This window comes from Diabrotica virgifera, chromosome 5 (genome assembly GCF_917563875.1).
Source record: "Diabrotica virgifera virgifera chromosome 5, PGI_DIABVI_V3a".
NCBI lineage: Eukaryota > Metazoa > Arthropoda > Insecta > Coleoptera > Chrysomelidae > Diabrotica > Diabrotica virgifera.
Genome location: NC_065447.1, coordinates 156473517 through 156494695, shown reverse-complemented (window position 1 = coordinate 156494695; position 21179 = coordinate 156473517). Strand labels below are relative to the sequence as shown.

The following is a 21179-nucleotide window of genomic DNA, read 5'->3' as shown; positions in this document are numbered from 1 at the left end:
AACTAAAAAGTTTGTCACCCAATTTTTTTAAGTAAACATGAAACTAACGAAATCTGACGATAAATTGATTAAAAAATATCAACTTTTCTTTAAATGTGTTTAAACATCTCGGGCAAATCTCACTGTTATCTAAATTCTTCAAAGATGACACACTAAAATTTTCAAAAGGAAATATTTACAGCGACCAAACATACAGTGAGGTAAATATGAAAAATTATCAAAATTTATTTTTCCCAATTTTTTCCTAAAATTTGATTTTTGAACATGTTCCACCAATTCTAGATAAAAATAAACTTCATATTTGGATTCAGACACCTCGAAAACATAAAGAATGAACAAAATTTGCCAGTCACCTATCATGGCCGATTTTTCGATTTCTAAGCCTCAAATTAGGAATGTGCCGCTCGCCTATGAAGTCCGATAAGCTTGAAACGATTGACCACTTGCGAGGACAACATTCCCTGCGTTATTTCCGATATACAGCCACAAAAATGTTGGAAAAAGTCGTCGAAAATTGGACCTCCATATTAGACTACTTCAGAGAGAGCCTTGGCGGTCATATATGCCAGAAATAATATTTAAATTATAATGTCAAAAAATTTACTTTCGAATAAAGTTAATTTCATGCCAATTTAAAAAAATCATCTTTGTTTTATTTCATTTCAAAATTCAATACCTCCAAAAAAACACACATCATACAGAGTGGGCCAAAGAAAACAGTCCAGCTCGATATTTGGCAGTATTTATTAGATTTTAAGAAAATTACGAAACAGATCGATTTTTGATCTACGGGAGACACATTTTTACGGTACATACATCTGTCATAATTTGTCAACCCCCTCTCTTCCATTTCCCCCACCCATTATTTTTAGATACAGAATAGGGGTCGTATGCTAGCTCATTTGAAAGGTTATTCAATTCTCTATTAACTCTCTAGTATTATTAACATTGACATAATTATTTATACAGGTTGTCCAAGAAAAATTATTTTGGACTAAATTAATTCACACAAATAGAAGAATGTTTGCAATTTATTTAACTCAAAAAACATTCTACTGCTGACAGAAAACATAGAAAAAATGTTTATTTTATAAATACACATTGTTTGTTGCTTAAATTCAATATTCAACATACCAAGCGGCAGATGAGTGGCAGCTTGAGCATTGAAATTACCACACGGCCCTCATTCCCTATTTAAAAATAAGAGGTGGGGAAAGTGGAAGAGAGGGGGTTGGCAGACGACATATGTATGTACCGTAAAAATGTGTCCCCTTAGATCAAAAATCGACCTGTTTCGTAATTTTCTTAAAATCTAATAAATACTGCCAAATATCGAGGTGGACTGTCTTTTTTGGCCCACTCTGTATATAGGTAATATAGGTAAACTAGCAGTACATAACATATGGACTTGAACTGACATCACCACCTGCCAATATAACAGTTAACAGGTAGCGATAGTTGCACCAAAAATACTAATAATTCATTTATTCTAAACGTATACAAACATAAAAATAATAGTCGTATTAAAACTCCGGAAATTGGAAATCAGACCATTAGCACCGACAAGTACTTCCACCACAATAATGTAATCAAAAGAATTGACCAGATGGCGTAAAATTATTGGAATAGAAGGCCCATTAAAAAAGCTGACATGCTTGAATTACTATTCCAGATTAATATATTATAACATATTACGTTAAATAGCACGTAAATTAAGGTGGTAAAGCATTAATAAAAAAAAAACTACGTACCTTAACGTATGCGTTGATTTTTTCTCCATTACAACGATAGAGGTCTTTACAGCTTATCACTGAAAAATAAATTCAATAGTTTTAATATTATGTTTAAACATTCTAAATAAATTATTAATGCTACTACATCGTACATTTCATTATAAAAATATTTGAAAATTATATTTCTATATATCTAAAAATATTTAAAATAAAGTAATAAAAATATTTTGTCACTTGAAATTCATGATCCATCATTTTTTAAAATTATTGTCTACCAGAAATATATTATGAACGCAAAACATACGAACCTACTCATATTATATTGTCAAGAATGGACTGCGGTCATTGAATAATATAATAAATATTAATAATAAATGACAAATAATTTATAACATATAAAAAAAATGTCTCAAAAGCATAAATTATATAACACAAACCAAAAAAACACAGAAGAAACACTTATAAATGGAGAACGACTGAACAACATAAAATAGATACGCTATGACACTGTCATTTTAACAGACAGTCTGAAAGGTCTGCAGACACTTGTCTCCAGAATAGCAGAAGAAAGTAGCAGGTTTGGGCTTGATTTTAATATCAATAAAACGAAATACACGGTTATAAGCAGAAATAGGATAACACCGGGACAATGAATCGGACCAGTTAACCAATAGCCCATATCACAAATCATCAACCTTTACTATTTTTGGTGCCAATTAGGACAACCAGTGGGAACACTAGACAGAAATTAAGATAAGGATCGAAAAGTCAAGATCAGCTACGTATTCTGTTCTTCTATGTGACGTGCAGTAGTGGACTTTAACTGAAGCATTACTAAAGATATTCGAAGCATTTGAAATGTGGTACTATAGATGCATGTTGAGGTTTTCCTGGCTAAAGTTCACAACAACGAAAAAGTTAAAACGTCACAAACTATAAGGCGTACCGAATAACGCTACGACCAACTTTGGACAATAATTTAAGGTAAGGTGCAAGGAAAAAGAAGTGAAAGAAAGAAGAATATCCTGGCTTCATAACCTACGAAAATGGTTTAATTTGACCACTACCGGACTTTTTAGAGCAGCATGTAACAAAGTTTAAATAGCCGTAGTGAACCTGTACATGACCCGTAAGGATATACACCATAAGAAAAAGGCAAACACAATCCCATTTAATACGATGTCTTGATAGCAGAAACCAACAAATAGTCAAGTAATTGATTATATTCCAATTGACAAGAAGCCAATGATCGTTATATAGATATACATAATATTTTCAGTATATAAAAACATGTCAACAAACGCAATTCGTCAAACTTTTGGCGACGATTGGTAACCGTTAATAAGACCTGAATCCACTACTATACACCAGAGAACAGAATGAATGCACGGCAGTGGACTGAAGTCGGCAACAGTGCTCTGAAGCAGACAAGAGAAGATCAAATGGTCGGAAAGATTATGGTCAATATTTTGGGATTGTAAAGGCATAATTGTAATTGACTTCTATCAATAGCCAATATTATTGTGCATTATTGGACAAACTGAATCAGGAACTCAGTAAGAAACGGCCCCATATGCAGAAGAAAAAAGTGTTATTGCCCTAAGACAATGCACCGACTCACAAGAGCGTTATGACCATGGCAAAAACTCAAGAGTTGGGCTTAGAATTGCTTTCTCATGCGGCTTATTCTCCTGATTTGGCCCCCTTTATTATGTGTTGCTAAATCTTAAGAAATGGCTCATACATAAAAACTTATCAGACTATCTAGATTATATGCCGAGAAAATATGGAAGGACTAACAAAGATGGAAAGAGTATGATTGTGAAGGTTTATTTTTTATGACAATCTCTCTCATGATTTTACCAAGTTCAAAGTTTAATAAAAGAAACGTCAATACCATTTTCATTAACGGCTGAAAAATGTGAACGGTTGTTTAAAAATTAGGAGCTATAATATACCAATGCATGCAATATGTTTCCGTGAGGAATTGACATAGCGAGATAAAATATGTAATAGTTTAGAAACTTTAACTAGAAAAACAGGACCATGGTTGCTTATTAGCAGAATTTGAGTTAGTGTAATTTAAAACATTCATGTTACTTAAAACATTCTAGTCAATGTTTCCATGACTGTATAATTTTAAAGGGTTTTTACCCAAATATTTTCAATTTTGGTGGTTTAGCATGTGAGCATCCTGTTCAGCACTAATGATGATCTGCAAGCAGATTTAAAACGTTCTGCATATGTGATGTAGCCCTTTTTGAGGAATTTCAATAAATTACATACCTTTTATAAAGGATTTTGCTTAAATTTTTTGTGGTATATGGTATACAGCTAGCTACAGGAAAACCGTTTTCCTTGTGGACTTAAAAACAATTAATTTGCGAATTACAGCGAATAAAAGGAAGAAATGAAAAATGAATAATTAAAATTAAAATATTAATTAAAACAAAATTAACAATAATTAATTAAACTTACCGTTTACTAACAGATTTCCATTTTTAGGGAACAACTTCACATCCATACTCCCCCTAATATCGGTGTTTTTGCAGGTGGATCCTCCTTCTGAATATATTGAAGAATCATCTGCTTTCGAAGAACTGTCAAAATTGAGACATTTCCTTATACCCCTATATGCCTCTATCGGTGTCTTAACGTCAAAAGTTTCATTCATGATGTTTTTATTTTCCAAATAGCAATGAGCTGTTGGAGTATCATCACAATCAAATTTACTAGAACTGCAATCACTGTTGGTCCTGAATAAGTTTGATTTGTCTATACTAAATGGTTTCCTCCTCCGTATACCTTTTTGTCTCCGAAGACTAAATAAACCTTCCTGAGACTTGTCTAGAAGTAACTTCTTACTTTCTAGTTCTGAATATGGACTAGTTTGACGCTTTCTTATCCTCGAAAAATCATCTACACATCTTTCATTGTACGTTTCATTTATTTGTATAACAGTTTTTTCATTATTATTACATTTACAAACAAAATTATTATCTAATTGGTGAGAGTTTTCTGTATTCGAACTCCTAAATCCTGAATCGGAAGAATGCTCTGACGCAGTTTCTGCTCTCAGCCGTTGTATCTCTATAACGTTTTCTTCATTATTATTATTTTCGTTTTCCGATTCAATATTAACAACCATACTACTGTTAAGATCTTTTTTGACAGTAGGCCTTATACTATCATCACTAGTATCTAATAATGCATCTACAATTTTATCTAATGACATATTATTAATATAGGAAGAATTATTGTGGCTATTTACAGTTTTGGTTTTACTAAATCTAAAATCTAAGAATTTTTTGACTAGAGGGGTAACCTTGTCATAAGGTCTACTAGGATTCGACAGACCTGGTAAGCAACCAGCTGTCTCGGGGGACGTTAAAAAAGATATTTGGTGCAGAAAATCATTAACGTGATCGATTTTTTGCTTCTTATTTGGAGGAAGGCTTAAATCTTCTAAAATATTGGCGGCTGATGGTAATTTCTTAGCACTATTCCTATTTAAAGTCTCTAAGCAATGCGTCGTCATCATAGAACATGGCGAATACTCATTTGCGAAAGTTGGCAATGTTGGAGCGTAGGAATCTGTGACTATCTTTTTAATTTTTCTAAAACTACTTTTTTTACATGAACACAGATCTTCCGAACTCACTGCCTCTATATGCGAATCGACTGTATCAAAAGGCCTGAAATAATTGCTAGTTTGACTGTCTACGAGGAAAAGGTCGTTGTGATTGCTGAGACAATCCTTTTTCTTCTTGTGCTGATGTCTTGGGCTTGTAACTGGTGTGCGGGATTTCTTCTCACTTTTGGGTTTCCTCGCTGAAAGGGCTCTATGGTTTGCCAAAAACTAAAAAAAACGTAGTTGATTATTATTAGCAAAAAATAATTAAAATTTTAGGAATAGTAAAAAAAGATAAAGGAATTAAATATAAGTAAGAAGACACGAAATGAAAAAAAAAACAATAAAACTAAACGAAAATTAAACAATAACAAACATGAGAAACAGAAAATGAAAATAAGGAAGAGTTTTAAAAATTAAGTAACAATAAAAGAATATGAACGAAAGGAGTATAAGGAAGAAATAGGAAAAGGTATAACCAGATATAAGAAGTATAAAAATGAATTAATTTGAAAGGAAGATTATGCAGGGTGTTTACCCTGTAAAATGGAGAAACCTTAGCACCAAATACGAAGATTTAACCCAAAACACTTAAATAAAATATTCCTCCTTACCGAGATACAGAGTGTTTTATTACAGATTTTACAAATGATTTTAGCCCATTGTTCAAGCACCTTTTAATATTTTTTGTTCAAACTTGACACACAGTTTACACATGTTAGGGTACTTTAACTAGTCTCAAAAGATAGTTTTCCGCTGTTACCAGAGGCGTGCTGTAGGGCTTCATTTTCGCCACTTTTCACCCCTCACAATCTACACTACTGTAGTAATAATCATTCCAGCATGTTTTTTGATTCCTTGTTACTTTTTACATAATTATCATCATTTTGTCTCATTGCGAAAAAGTAAGTAGTTTTCAAGTTATTTGTGTTTAAAGATAATGGATTCCATAAGACTATGTATACTTTAAACTACATTCGATAAGATTATGTGTTTAAAATACATAATCTTATTGAATCCATTACATTAAAACGCAAATAGCTTGAAAACAACTTACTCTATCGCATTGAGACAACGGATTATATTTACGTAAAAAGTAACGAAGAATTAATAAAACATGCTGAAATGATTGTTACGACAGTGGCGTAGATTGTAAGAGGGGAAAAGGGACGAAAAGGAAGTATATATCCCTACAGCACTCCTCCGGTAACAACGGAAAACTATCTTTTAATACCAATTAAAGTACCCTAGCATGTGTAAACTATCTGTCAAGTTTGAACAAAAAATATTAAAGGGTGCTTTAACCATGGGCAAAAATCATTTTAGAACATTTGTAATAAAACACTCTGTATCTCGTTAAGGAAGAATATTTTATTTAAGTGTTTTGGGTTAAATCTTCGTATTTTGTGTTAAGGTTTCTCCAGTTACGATATGGACAATTGTTAATGAACCACCCTGTATATAGCTTTTTGAGATTAATTTTCAATAAATGTACTGCTAATTAGTCCAGAAAGCCACTGCGCATCCGCTAGGGAAAATATTCCGATTCGGATTGTTTGCACAATCTTACTCAAAAAGGACCCCTTTTAACAAATTTGCATGTTGCCAGGTCCAAAAGTGGGTCAAAATTTTTTTAAATGTTTTTTTTGTTTTTTCCTGAAAGTATTTTTTTGCATCGAACAAAGTTTTTTTAGGTTTTTTGGATCATTTCAAACAGAAAAGGTCTTTAGTGACTTTTCTCGAAAGTTGATAGTTGTTGACATATAAGCGATTAAAAATTTAAGAATTGCGAAATCGGCCATTTTTAACCCTCAGAAACTATGTGAAAAACTGAAAATTTCGATGTTGCCAAGGTAAGAAGATATTCTTTGAAGATCAATTGATGAAATCCCGAAGAGTTTTTTGCAATACAATATCGAAAACCCCTTTGTTTTTTAATTGCCAACCAAGCGGGCGCTTGATTTGCAACCGTTGCATATATGTAACAGGCGTAAATATATGCGCGGAAAAATATTTCGATTAAATTTTTTTTTACCATCATGCTTGAAAATATCTCCTCTTAACAAATTTGTATGTTGCCAGGATCAAAAAGTCAAAAAAAATTTTAAACGTGTGTTTTTGATTTTTCTTAAATTTTTTTTTGCGTCGGATAATTTTTTTTAGGTTTTTTGGATCATTCCAAATAGAAAAGACTTTAAGTGACTTTTATGTAAATGTGATAGTTTTCAAGACATAAGCGATTGAAATTTTAAAAATTGCAAAATCGGCCATTTTTTACCCTCAAAAACTATGTGAAACACCAAAAATTTCAATCATACCAAGGTACGTAGATATTCTAAGAATATCGATTGATGAAATCCCGAAGAGCTTGTTGCAATACAGTATCGAAAACCCCTTTGTTTTTTAATTGCTAATCAAGCGGGAGCGACACTATTTTCAACCGTTGCATGTGTATATGTTACCGGCCAAACCCGATTTCAGGACAAACTAGTTTGTCCTAACCACCTTAGGATAAACTAGTATGGCCTAGGCCAAACTAGTTTATCCTATCGCGCATAGGCCAAACTAGTTTATATAGGCCAAACTAGTTTATCCTGATATAAATAAACACACTTCAGGCCAAACTAGTTTATCCTGATATAAAGATGCACACTTCAGGCCAAACTAGTTTTACACTTTTCAGGATAAACTAGTACGGACTTCTTCTTTTTCTTCTTGTAGTGCCTATCTGTTTCGGATGTTGGCGACTATCATGGCAATCTCTACTTTTCACACTGCTGCTCTGAAAAGACTAGTAGTGGTTGTGTTGAACCACGTACGTAGATTTTTCTAGGTCTTTTTTAGATGCGTCTGTAAATACGATATGATGATTTTTAAAATAATTTGTCTATGTCTAACGAGTGTTATGCGCGCGTTTTGCGCGTCTTGTGCGCGCGTTTTACGCGGCTTTTTCGCACGTTTTGAGCGCGAGAAATATGATGTTTAATTCAGACAGAAAATTATTTTAAAAATCATCATATCGTATTTACAGACGCATCTAAAAAAGACCTAGAAAAATCTACGTACGTGGTTCAACACAACCACTACAAGTCTTTTCAGAGCAGCAGTGTGAAAAGTAGAGATTTCTATGATGGTCGCCAACATCCGAAACGGTTAGGCACTAAAAGAAGAAGAAGAAGAAGGACGTACTAGTTTATCCTGAAGTGTGAATCTTTATTATATCAGGATAAACTAGTTTGGCCTGAAGTGTGCGTCTTTATATCAGCATAAACTAGTTTGGCCTGAAGTGTGTTTATTTATATCAGGATAAACTAGTTTGGCCTACGCGCGATAGGATAAACTAGTTTGGCCTAGGCCATACTAGTTTATCCTAAGGCGGTTAGGACAAACTAGTTTGGCCTAGGCCAAACCAGTTTGTCCTGAAATCGGGTTTGGCCGGTAACATATATATGTAATCGGAGAACATTTTAAGTTTAAAAAAATTGTTTAAAATTTTCTTGACATATTTTTGACCCTGACAACATGCAAATTTGTTAATAGTGAACCTTTTTAAGCAAGATGGTGAAAAATAGTATATTGTACAACAAGAGAGAAAAAAGGCATATTTCTCACGAGCGCAGAAGTTTGTTGGCACGAGCCGAGGCACGAGACGAGTGCCGCAAATCAAGCGAGAGAGAAATATGTCATTTTCTCTCGTGTTGTACACTGTACTTTTTCTATGGATGCGTTTTTGTCAAGAGTTCAAATTTCAAATGTCAAGAGTTTCAATTTTAGGTATATTATATGCCTAAATTGAAATAAAATACATATATACACATAGGTATTTAATATTCTTAATATTTATATACTTTATTTATTTAAAATTATAATTCACAGTTGAATGGTCTTAAAAGGTCATTTTTGATAAGTTTTGACAAGTTTGAACACATTTTATTTGACAAAAATAATTGTGTTTGTATTGTGCATGTTACCATGGAAATGGCGATCCTATGTATGTAAACCGGCGGTGAAAATATTTCTCACTGCAATGGCCGACTTTTCTCACTGCCTGAGAAGTTGTTCGTTTTGAATGTATGTAAGTAGTGAGAGAAGTTGCACATTGTATAGCATCCATAGAAAAAAAATTTAATCAGAATATTTTTCCGCACATATTTACGCATATTACATACAATGTTGTATACATGCAACGGTTAAAAATAGTGTAGCGACCGCTTGACTAGCAATTAAAAAACAAAGGGGTTTTCGATATTGTATTGCAAAAAGCTCTTCGGGACTTCATCAATCGATATTCTTAGAATATCTGCGTACCTCGATATCTTTCGGTGTTTTACATAGTTTTTGAGGGTTAAAAATGGCCGATTTTGCAATTTTTAAATTTTCAATCGCTTATATCTCGAAAACTATCACATTTACAGAAAAGGCACTTAAGATATTTTATATTTGGAATGATCCAAAAAACCTAAAAAAATTTTGTCCGATGCAAAAAAATTAGTTTTAGGAAAAAAAAGCAAACGTTTAAAAAATGTTTTGACTTTTTGATCCTGGCAATATACAAATTTGTTAAGAGAGGATATTTTCAAGTAAGGTGGTGAAAAAAAATTAAATTGAAATATTTTTCCGCACATATATTTACGCATGTTACATAATATACATGCAACGGTTGCCAATCAAGCGCCCGCTTGATTGGCAATTAAAAAACAAAGGAGTTTTCGATATTGTATTGCAAATAATTATTCGGGATTTCATCAATCGATGTTCAAAGAATATCTTTTTACCTTGGCAACATCGATATTTTCAGTTTTTAACATAATTTCTGAGGGTTAAAAATGGCCAATTTCGCAATTTTTAAATTTTTAATCGCTTATATTATGTCAAAAACTATCAGCTTTAGAGAAAAGTCACTAAAGACCTTTTCTGTTTGAAATGATCCAAAAAATCCAAAAAAACTTTGTTCGATGCAAAAATAAATAATTTTAGGAAAAAAACAAGAAAAAAACCTTTAAAAAAATTTTGACCCACTTTTGGACCTGGCAACATGCAAATTTTTTGCATGGGAAAAGTTATTTACCATCAATTTTATTGCTGGAATCGAATCTTATGACTGTATATATTAATAATATAGGTATGCATAGTCCGCAGATAGTGTGCTACTTTTTTTATAAACAAAATGGCGCCCGAAAATCGTGTTTTTTCAATTTTTGCTCTATAACTCCAAAGATTTTAACTTTACACCAAAAACACTCAAATAAAAATTGACCGTAACTAAATTCTGCATAGAGACGGGTTTTCCCTGATTTACCTTGACGAAAATTTTCCCCGGAAAATGCGGGTTTTTCCAACAAAATTTTTATTTTTCAACTAAAATTGTAGATAAGTAATTGTTCATCAATAATTAAATAACTTAGTAATATTTCCTTTCGTATAGATTATAATTAAAGAAGCTGATCGAAATTGAATGAACAGTTTAGCAACAATTAAATTGGTAATTAAAAATTTACGGTCGTTATAATAACCACAATAATTATGATACATAAAAAAGCTAGAATTTTTGTATAAAAAGACACTGTACCTATCTAATGTACTTTACGGAATTGAAATTGGACTATTTAAGCGGCCTCAGGAATATTTTAAAATTATAAACAATTGTTTGGCTTGTAAACAAATTATAGGATATCTCGGGAAATATTAAATTAAATTTATTCATGAAAACGGTATTGGAAAAAATCTGCAGGACGCTTGTTTTAAAAGAAAAAACGTTTAATTGGGATGAGTGGTCCCTTAGATACAACCGGTCAAAGTTGACCGGCATTTATGGCAAAGATATAAACAATAGGATCATAATTTTCGAACCATCACTTTTTTTATTTTTGTCCTCTTTCTCCACACCAATTTTCATATCTTTAAAATACTCATAACATATATTATTATAAACTATCGATTTTACGAGTGAAAATTGCCAAAAGTAGCAAAATTTAAATCAAAAATTAGGTTGTAGAAAATGTAATCTCAAAGTTCAAAACCGGTGCAGGTTAAAAAAATGCATTTTCTTGGCTTCCCATGGAGAAGTTTTCTTGAGGACTCTCATAAGGACTGCATTACCTATGTTCACTATACTTTAAAGTCAAGGTGAGCCGGAGTATAGAAAATGTTTGTACCTATATTAAATTGTCTTTAATTTTACTTACAGACTCCCACTGTTTATCTTTAACATTCGGCGTCAAATTCCCGACATCTCTGAGGGCGCCAATCTCCGATGCCGTTCCTGTCTTAATAGGCGTCGAGGTAAACCTATTCTCCTTCTCGGCGTCCATCAGGCCGTCCAAACTGTTGCGTCCGCCACGATCGGAACGCGCATACGTGCCGACACCGGAAGAGCGACGGCGTCGCAACGCTGTGCTGGACCGCCGTCGCTTCGCCGACGAGGCCGACTTTTGGACATGAGGCGTCGATAAGCTCGGAGTTAACATTGGGCATTCGACGGATAGAGGACGCTGCAGTTTTGGGTCGCCGTCGCCCGGATGGTCGCGACGGCCCACTACCGTCCATTTTAACATTTTGTTTTGCGCTGTAACAAAAAACATAATATACGTTAGTTTCAAAACGAGTAAACACCATTTTAATAAAATAGTTATTTTCCTAACAAGTGTAGAAAGTCATACTTTTCCGCACGCGACTGCAGTTTGCCGAACGACGCGAAGCGGGAGTTCGGCAAGCAGTCGAGTGCGGAAAAGAGACTTTCTGCAAGAGTTAGGAACAATATTTTTTCTATGAGTCTTTAAAAAATGACCAAATCTTAATCAATTAATTTAATTAATATGAAAATACATACACAAATTAATTCTTTGACAAGGTTGTCAAAACCAAACTTTCAATATAATTAGTTAGCATGACGACGATCTTGGTTTCCATGACGATAATTCAAAACGACTATTATTGTCTACCGATTTGACTTTCGAATATTATGTCAAAATAATTTTATTTCGTCGAATTGTCGCGTTAATTTCATTAAAACAGGAACACAATAAGATATATTTGAAACAAAATAGTAAATAATATCTAAATATTAGTTTATTGCATGTATTATAATTATTTTAAGGCCATATGAAAATATCTAAACGCGTGCGGAAAAGTAAAACTTTCTAAACTAAAACGCGTGCGCGAAAGTAGACATTTTTGCACGCTCGTAGAAAAGTATTATAAAGAAATGTTTATTTTTATATTCCCTGCAAATGTTAACGATCTGTAAATTTATTGTTCAAAGCTAAAAAAATATAGTTAAATATAAGAAAATGTCCCAAAACAGTTCTAATAAAATTTAAAAAGGAAATTCCAGTAGCGGGATGTACTTATATCATAAATCACAAAAATACTAGATCCGTTGTAAAAGACATATTTAAAAGTCCCTAAATAAGGCTTATATTACATCTCAGAATGTTTTCGGATTAAAAAATTAATCATCAGTGTTAAAAAAGCCTTAAAATAGTATAACCTAATTAATTAAGAAAAACGTGATTTAAAATGTTGAATAAGCTTAAAAAATGCAAGAGGTCATACTTACAATGGTGTGCATGCCTGACCCACCAAAAAGGTTTTGGGCAAAAACCCTTTAAATATTGAAAAGTATTATAATGTACTACATATTTTTAATACCATTTTGTGATGTTGTTAGGGGTCGACAAGACAAGAATTCTTGGCTTGACATCAACTTATTGTCTTGTCTTGAGAAAAAATCAAGAAATTTAAAAAAATCTTTCTTGACGTTTTCTTGACATCTTATATCTTGTCTTGACTCAAGAAATTTCAAGATCTTGAAATTTCTTGATTACCCGGTCCGGTGATTCCCCTGCAGCAAGGAATGGTTGTGATCAGTAAATTCTGTCAGTATCTGAGTAGCTTTAAAACACTTTCTTCAATTCTCGAAGAAAATAAATATTGCACACTCCCATTGGCGGTAATTGGAGTAAATTTACTTTTAGACAAACTAGAAATTAAGGCCCATGAAGTTAATATTAAAATTGATAGAGACGCTACCGATGAGAAATTAATCTACTGCATTCAAGCTGCGAGAGATAAACTACTACTGAAACACTCAGTACCGGAGCTAGGGTATAAGGTGCCCGCCTGCAAAAGTAGGGTAGGCGCCCATCAGTTTTTTTTAATTAGTATTTTTTATAATACCAGAAGAAAATAGCTCATTTTGGCGCCCCCCAAACAGGGGCGCCGCCTGAAGTGTATCACTTGCAGGCCCGTTATCGCCGGCCCTGGAAACACTACAACAAAACTAATTGGATACACTGCAAAGTTCTTATTTTGTATTATCGGCATAAAGTAGAGGCATTTTACTCTTCATCTTGAGGAAAGCTTCTATAATCAGAGGTAGTACAAAAATTTGAACAAACATTTAAAGCTAACTACTTTAATAAATCCCAAAATGATCTACAGAATCCAATAACAGAGCCAGTATTTAGTCTGAAAAAAAGAAGATAACGAATTTGATTTAGATATTACTTACCTATTTAAGAAAGCTGATAATGATAACAATCTTGGAAGTATAAAATTGAAAAATACTTAAATGAGTCAAGTCAAAATATTCTGAGAATATACTTGATTGGTGGAAAAGATGCGAGAAAAATTCTACCCTTCATTATCGAAAATGGCCAAGGATTTTCTAGGAACGCCAGCAACATCTGCACCTGCGGAAAAGCTATTTTCAAGAGCAACTTCAATAACAAAGCCAAGAATTCGACTAGGCGTTGACTCCATAAGAAGTGTCATCTGCCTTATTTCATGGCTTTTTCATTCCGATTTAAAAATGTGCTAAATTTGTTATTTAAAATAAAATCTAGTTTTTTAGTAATAGTCAAGATATTTCAAGATTTCTTGTTTTATTGACAAGAAATCTTGGTATTGACATAAAATTTCTTGTCTTGTTTTGAAATCTAAAATTACTTCTTGTCTTGATCTTGTCTTGAAATCAAGATAAGATCAAGTCAAGATCTTGAAATTTTCAAGAAGTTGGCGACCCCTAGATGTTACACGTGGTTGTAATGGACTCTTCCCACGTGGTTGTAATGTAAGGAGGATTGAAACCTCACATATTGGAGTTGAAAAGTAACTGAATACAAAAGTACCTTAGAAGGTGTCAAAAGACAAAATGTCAATGCAACGTTAGAAACTGTTGTATTGTTACTTCAGCCAAATAATTTCAAGTTTTTGTTGATATTTAGAATAAAAAGAGTATCTAATATTCATATGTTGGGATTAAAATTATTCGACCTTAAATGTAACAATGTAAAATATCCAATAATTAAATAATCGAATAGGAAAACATGATATTTGGGTTGCAGGTGGTTATGCAGTCCTCCTGCATAACTACTAGAACTACTAACTAGAATCCGAATGATAAGATGTTATGTGTTTTCTGTCTTGCTGTATGACTGTGAAAGTTTGACAATGGACTATGGACTCTGAAACAGAAAAGAGAATAGATGCCTTTGAGATGTATACAGGGTGTCCAGAAACTCTATCGACAAACAAAGACAGGAGATTCCTCAGATAATTTTAAGACAATTTAACCCAATTCACCTAGTCCGAAAATGCTTCTTACGGGAGCTAGAGCTCTTTGAAGATGGCGTCATGAAATTAGTTTTTTTTAAATACCTCCAGAACGCTTCTATTTAGAAAAACGAAAATTGGTATGCATATTTATTTTTCAGAGATGAATCGATTTCATCTATTGCAAATTTCTAGTACCGGTCATAGGCGTCCGTTTTGGGTAGAGCAACGGGTATTTTACCGCATAACTTTTTTGTCCTTAACTTTTATGCATTTTTGACACAGGATTATTAAATTGTAAGGTATTCTAGTACTAAAAGGTACTCTTGCTTTAAGTCGGTAGGACACACCGTTTTCCGAAAAAATCGATTTGAAAGTATTTCGTTTTTGGAATTTGAAAAAAATTTGAAAGAACTTTTCAACAAAAAACGATGTATTTTACCAACATAAAGTAAGAGTAACTTTTAGTACTCGAATACCTCATAATATGATAATCTAGTGTCAAAAATGCTCAAAAATTCAAGACAAAAAAGTTATGCTATAAAATAACTGTTGACCTACCCAACACGGACGCCTATGACCAGTACTAGAAATTCGCAATTAATGAAATCGATTTATCTCTGGAATATAAATAAATGTACCAGTTTTCGTCTTTCCAAACAGCTTTTTTTTGATTTTTTTTTTTATTTAAAAAGCGAAAAATTTTCAAATCGATTTTTCTAGAAAACCGTGTGTCCTACCGATTTAAAACAAGAGTACCTTTTAGTACTAGAATACTTCACAATTTCATAATACAGTGTCAGAAATGCATAAAAGTTAAAGATAAAAAAGTTATGCGATAAAATAACCGTTGCCCTACCCAAAACGGACGCCTGTGATCGGTACTAGAAATTTGCAATGGATGGATTAGATTTACATCTTGTAGATAAATACACATACCAATTTTTGTTTTTCTAAATAGAAGCGTTCTGGAGGTATTTAACCCTAGGATGCATACGCAAATTTTTCTACGTTATGACATAACATGAGTCTCGCAGACTCGCTTTGTAAATAAAGTACTAAAATAGATATTTTCTTTAATTGTTGTCAAATATTTATTTAATATTTCTTTATTTATGATAATATAAGCATAAACAAATAATAAATACCTGGTAAGGAACTACTCAATACAATTCTTGCATATTAAAACACTGTTCTTTGCAAATTGGATACTTACACTTCTGACAAATTTGTGTGCTCATTCTTGCAATGTGTGAAGGGCACTCGGAACATCTCCTTTTCTTTCTATGAGCCAAATGTATCCCTAAATTTTCTTGAGGAAACTCGATAAAATTACCCATATGTCTTCGGATGGTGTTTGTAAGTTTAGGGTTTCTAGCCCTTCTTTTCATAAATGGTAAAACTAACTCATTTACTAAATCTTTGAGAAAGTATCGTCTTTTATTTGTTTTCCCTGCAGCAAAATTTTTATTTTGATTTGTATAAAGGAGAAACGCGTTAAGAACTGCTACATCCATAATATTGTACCAAACGACAAGAGGTCAACGTCTAGTTTGACGCTTTACCGTATAGTTACCGATCATCTGGTCCATTTTATCAACCCCACCTTTTGTTTGGTTGTAAAATTTAATAATTTCGGGCTTCTTTGCTTGACTCTCAATATCTACAGATTGATCATGGTGCGTTGAACTAAGAAGAATGACAGCTTTATTTTTCTTTGCCACGTAACTTACCAAAGTCAAATTATCATTAAATCCAAAAATAGAGGAAAAATCATCTTTCTTTTGAAGCTTGAAATTCGTAGGGGATCTCTTTCTTATTTTTTCGTGAGGTCCCAACACAAGTTATTCCTATAGACAGTAAATGCTGTGCTAAAGGGATGCTAGTAAAAAGTTGTCAATTGTCAAGTTGCGACCAGAATTTTTTATGGAAGCGGTCAAGGACCTTACAACATTTTTCCCTACATTTTGTTGAATATTTTCACCAATTTGACGATCTAAGTATATCTGCCCATCAACTGCATATCCTGTTTCACTTTCACAAAGCCAAAAAAATTTAATGCCATATTTTGCAGGTTTAGATGGCATGTATTGAATAAAATCACAACGACCTCTAAATGCAAGTAACTGTTCGTCAACGGTTACATCCAATTCTGGTACCATAACTGTTCGGCACTGTTTCACAAACAACTCCCATACATACCGGACATAAATAAATTTGTCAGTTTCCAACCTAGTTGAACATGTTCGTCGGTCGTCAAATCGTATAAATCGTCTTATATTTCCAAAACGATTTACTGCCATTTTAGCTTTATACAGTGAATTTGATGATTTATCTAAGAACAACTCTCTGACAGGCGTATCCCAGTTCCTCTCGACACCAGCCAGTAGCAGCAGGCCAAAAAATGCGTTCATTTCGTCTTTTTTAATTTGTGGCCATACCTTTCCCTTGGCCTCCAATATTCGGTTGGCTTCTCTATTGGTATCTACATATTATTATTTCTTCAACCATTTCAGCAGTCACAAATTTATCCCAAGCATTTTTCGGAGACAACATTTCGTTTCTTACTTTCGATCCCGCCGTGAAACGATATAGATTGTAAATTTTTGTTCTTCCTTGCAAAGGAGGCGTGGATCTCCATTCAAAATTGTTTCTGCTTATAAATGATGTACCTGCTGTTTCAATTGTTGAATTATTTTGATTCAAGTTCATATCATCACTACTCGAAGAATTTTCGGAATACTCGTCTGATCTATCTTTGTATACTGCAGGCTGCTCGTATTCTTGATCAGCTTCCGATACTTCACTTTCACTAGTTATGGAATCGTTGTCATCCTCCTCATACCACGTATGTAAGATTTCCTCATAACTATTATCGTTGGGGAGAACGGATCTTTTTTAATGCTGGCCTGAAAATATAGATTATTTTACTTGAAAGCCAACTTTTTGCATTTGAAAATACAATTTTTGTATACTACTTCTGTTTTGATAATCTGTAAAAACAAAAACACAGAAGTCTGTCGCGAAAGAACACTCGTTTTATAACATGATTTTCCTTTTTTGATGAAATGTGTGAATGAATTTTTGTATACTACTTCTGTTTTGATATCTGCAAAAACAAAAACACAGGAGTCTATCGCAAAAGAGCACTCGTTATATAAAATGATTTTTCTAAGAAGTGAGCCCAAAAAATATTTATCAATATTTATTATCAATTTTCTACTACCTCACTTATAAAAATAAATTTTACTTTTTTATAAAAATAAAATTGTGGATGAAACTATTGACTAAAACTCAGTAATAAACTGATCCAAAATTAATGCACTTGAATAATGATGCGAATAACACAAAATATAAACTATGAAAGCAGACAACGTACTAACGCTAATACCTTGACACTTCAAAACGTGACTAAATTCCTTTTTCTTAGCTTTAGCTTTTCGGTTTAGGCAATAGATAAATATGCGTAATGGAATAGTACCGAACGATCGCGGGGATTCACGACAAACCATTGACCACACAAACTCGATAAGAGTCTCCCGGACTCATGGTATGCATTATGGGGGTTGAATGGAAATTATTTTTTTTTTAGTTTTTTTGTGCATACTATTTAAATTTTTATACACTAACAAACAGTCATACATGTCAAAAACGAATTCCTAAATCGGCAATGATTGGTATGGATTTAATCACATTTTACGAAGATGTAAATGTACGCTCGAGTCTCTTAGACTCATGTTATGCATCCTAGGGTTAAGAAAAACTAATTACAAGACGCCATCTTCAAAGAGCTCTAGCTCCCTTAGGAAGCATTTTCGGGCTAAGTGAATTGGGTTAAATTATCTTAAAATTATCTAAAGAATCTCCTGTCTTCGTTTGTCGGTAGAGTTTCTGGACACCCTGTATATACAGACGGAGGCTGAGAATTCAATGGCTACAAATTGTTTCTAACAATAAGGTACTTCGGCGCATAAACAAATAAAAGGAATTACAGTGGAACCCCGATAACTCGGCCCCTGATGACCCGGAAGTCCGGCTAATCCGGACCGATATTTTCATCAGACAAACAGTTCAACAATAAAATGTAATATAATATTTGAGAGATAATGTGTGTTTGTGTAATTTGAACTATACGATAGTAAAAATGACTCATGGCACACGGCGCCGGCGGTAGAGCGACGGACGTTCATTATCTGGGATTATCAGAAACAATAGGCACCTGTTTGTAGTATTACTTTATTCATTTCAAACTGTCTTAGCATTGTTTAAAAAAGACTAAAAGACTATTAAAAAAAATCCTTTTAAACAATGGTCTTAGTTTTCACTGTTTTTTAAATAACATAACATCGTTCCGATTGTGACTGTATTGTGTGTAGTACAGTCTTGTATTATTGTTCGCTTCCGTTTGCTTACGTTTGTGTTTGCGTGTTTTTAGTAATTTAGATGTGTAGGTGCTGTGCATTTATATATTTCATGTTATTTCAATTATAACGGAGTTTATCTGTAAGTACATATACCGTATTTTATTAATTTTTACCATATTCTCCGGCTAACCCGGATTTTCGATAACCCGGATCGGCTGCGGTCCCGATTAATCCGAGTTATCGAGGTTCCACTGTACTAAGTAAGAAGAATTAAAGAAAGAAAAATACAATACTTGGGCCATGTGTTGAGAGGGGAAAACTATGAACTACTTCAAATCATATTAGAAGGTATAGTACAGGGCAAAAGATCAGTAGGAAGATGACAGAACTCGTGGCTGAAAGTCCTGAGATGGTTTGAGCGCTCATCTGGAGTAATTTTTGTGCGGCAGTTTCCAAAACTACAATTGACATTTGGATATCCAACCTTCGAAAAGAGACGGAGTAATAAGAAGAAAAATTGTGAATATAAATACTTGATTGAAAAGCGAAGTACAACTTAAAAGCCACTGATATCAAATAAAAGAGACATTTTTTCAAATATACTTGAAGGTGCGTTGCTCTTGGTTAACGGAATTTAGCATTACGTGATAATAAGCATTTTCCAAATGAAAATTAACTTCCTGACAACCATAAACTAAGCGTCGGGCTTTGTTTAAGACAAGGCCAGTTAAAAACATATTCAAACAATTTTAGGGGTGAATACCGTATAAATGCAGCTGACTAACAGGTACCACCACCTGCTATAAAACTTTCGCATCTAACATTAAAATATCCAGTTTAAATTATTCACTAGGCCCATAACATTAAAAAAAAACAACCCAGAAAACTAATTCTATTCAATGGACGTCAAAAATAGTGTCGTTGAAATTAGGATAGAAAATAAAACCAGTTAAAAGTAAACAGTTTTATGTGTTAGGGAGTTTCTCTGCCTCCCAAATGTTCTTCTTTGACCCTTTATACAAGAAAAAGAAGGAGGCGAAGCAATTAATTTAATGATTGATGACAAAAGCACCTGTTACCCTTTATAATCAAATTAAGAGTCAATAAACTTTCAGTAAAAGCAGATAACAGGTGAATTTAAAGGAGCGATTAAACAGCAAGGCCGTTACGGTTTTTTAAAAGCAAAATCGTATAAAATAGGCTAATATAGGAAATCATTAAGTCAACAAATCAAAAACACTAATTCTATTATAGACGAGCGGAACACCCCCAAAAACGCTTATTTATCTAGATACTGACCACGGAGAGGTGACTGGCCAATTTTAGTCATACTGTATGTTTTTGATGGTGCTGAAAACGAAAATGAGGTTTATTTTGAATTTCATGTGGGCGAACATTGTCAAAATCGAAATTTTACCCCAAAAATAAAAAAAATACGTTTTTGCGTTTACCTCGCTACAACTCTGTTCCATTTTAATATTTTTTTCCAAAATTTTTTTACCAACGGTACGCGTTTCAAGCTTCAATTCTTATTCTGATAAAGGTTATAAATTTTTCAAAGGAAAAGGTGCGGATTTGTGCATTGCAAAGTTTAATAGCAAAAGTTGTTTGACGAAGTTTAAAATTTAGCTTCTTAATTACATTTATGTTAAAATAGAGAATACAAAGAAGTTTTCTGGTAAGTTTTAAATCAAAACGTTTTATAGAAAAAACAAATAGTGCAACTTTTAATGTCGACATTAGAAATCCCCAATATAACGCTTATTTTTCGAGATACTGACCATGGGTGGTGAATGGCTAATTTTGGTCCTAGATTATGTTTTTGACCGTAATGAAAACGAAAATAAAATTTATTTTAAATTTTATGTGGGGCAATATCAGGCAATATTGTTAAAA

General features: G+C 33.1%; 1 protein-coding gene across 1 annotated transcript in view; it reads right to left on the bottom strand.

Moving 5' to 3' along the window:
- LOC114332848 (uncharacterized) overlaps positions 1 to 21179 on the bottom strand; it is a 415288-nt gene that overhangs the window by 309598 nt on the left and 84511 nt on the right. The window contains exons 2-4 of the mRNA XM_050650473.1: positions 11550 to 11929; positions 4212 to 5592; positions 1752 to 1810 (exon numbers count right to left, since the gene is read on the bottom strand). Of these exons, the coding sequence (XP_050506430.1) occupies positions 1752 to 1810; positions 4212 to 5592; positions 11550 to 11918 (1809 nt within the window). The 5' untranslated portion in view covers positions 11919 to 11929. The remainder of the gene's footprint in view (positions 1 to 1751; positions 1811 to 4211; positions 5593 to 11549; positions 11930 to 21179) is intronic.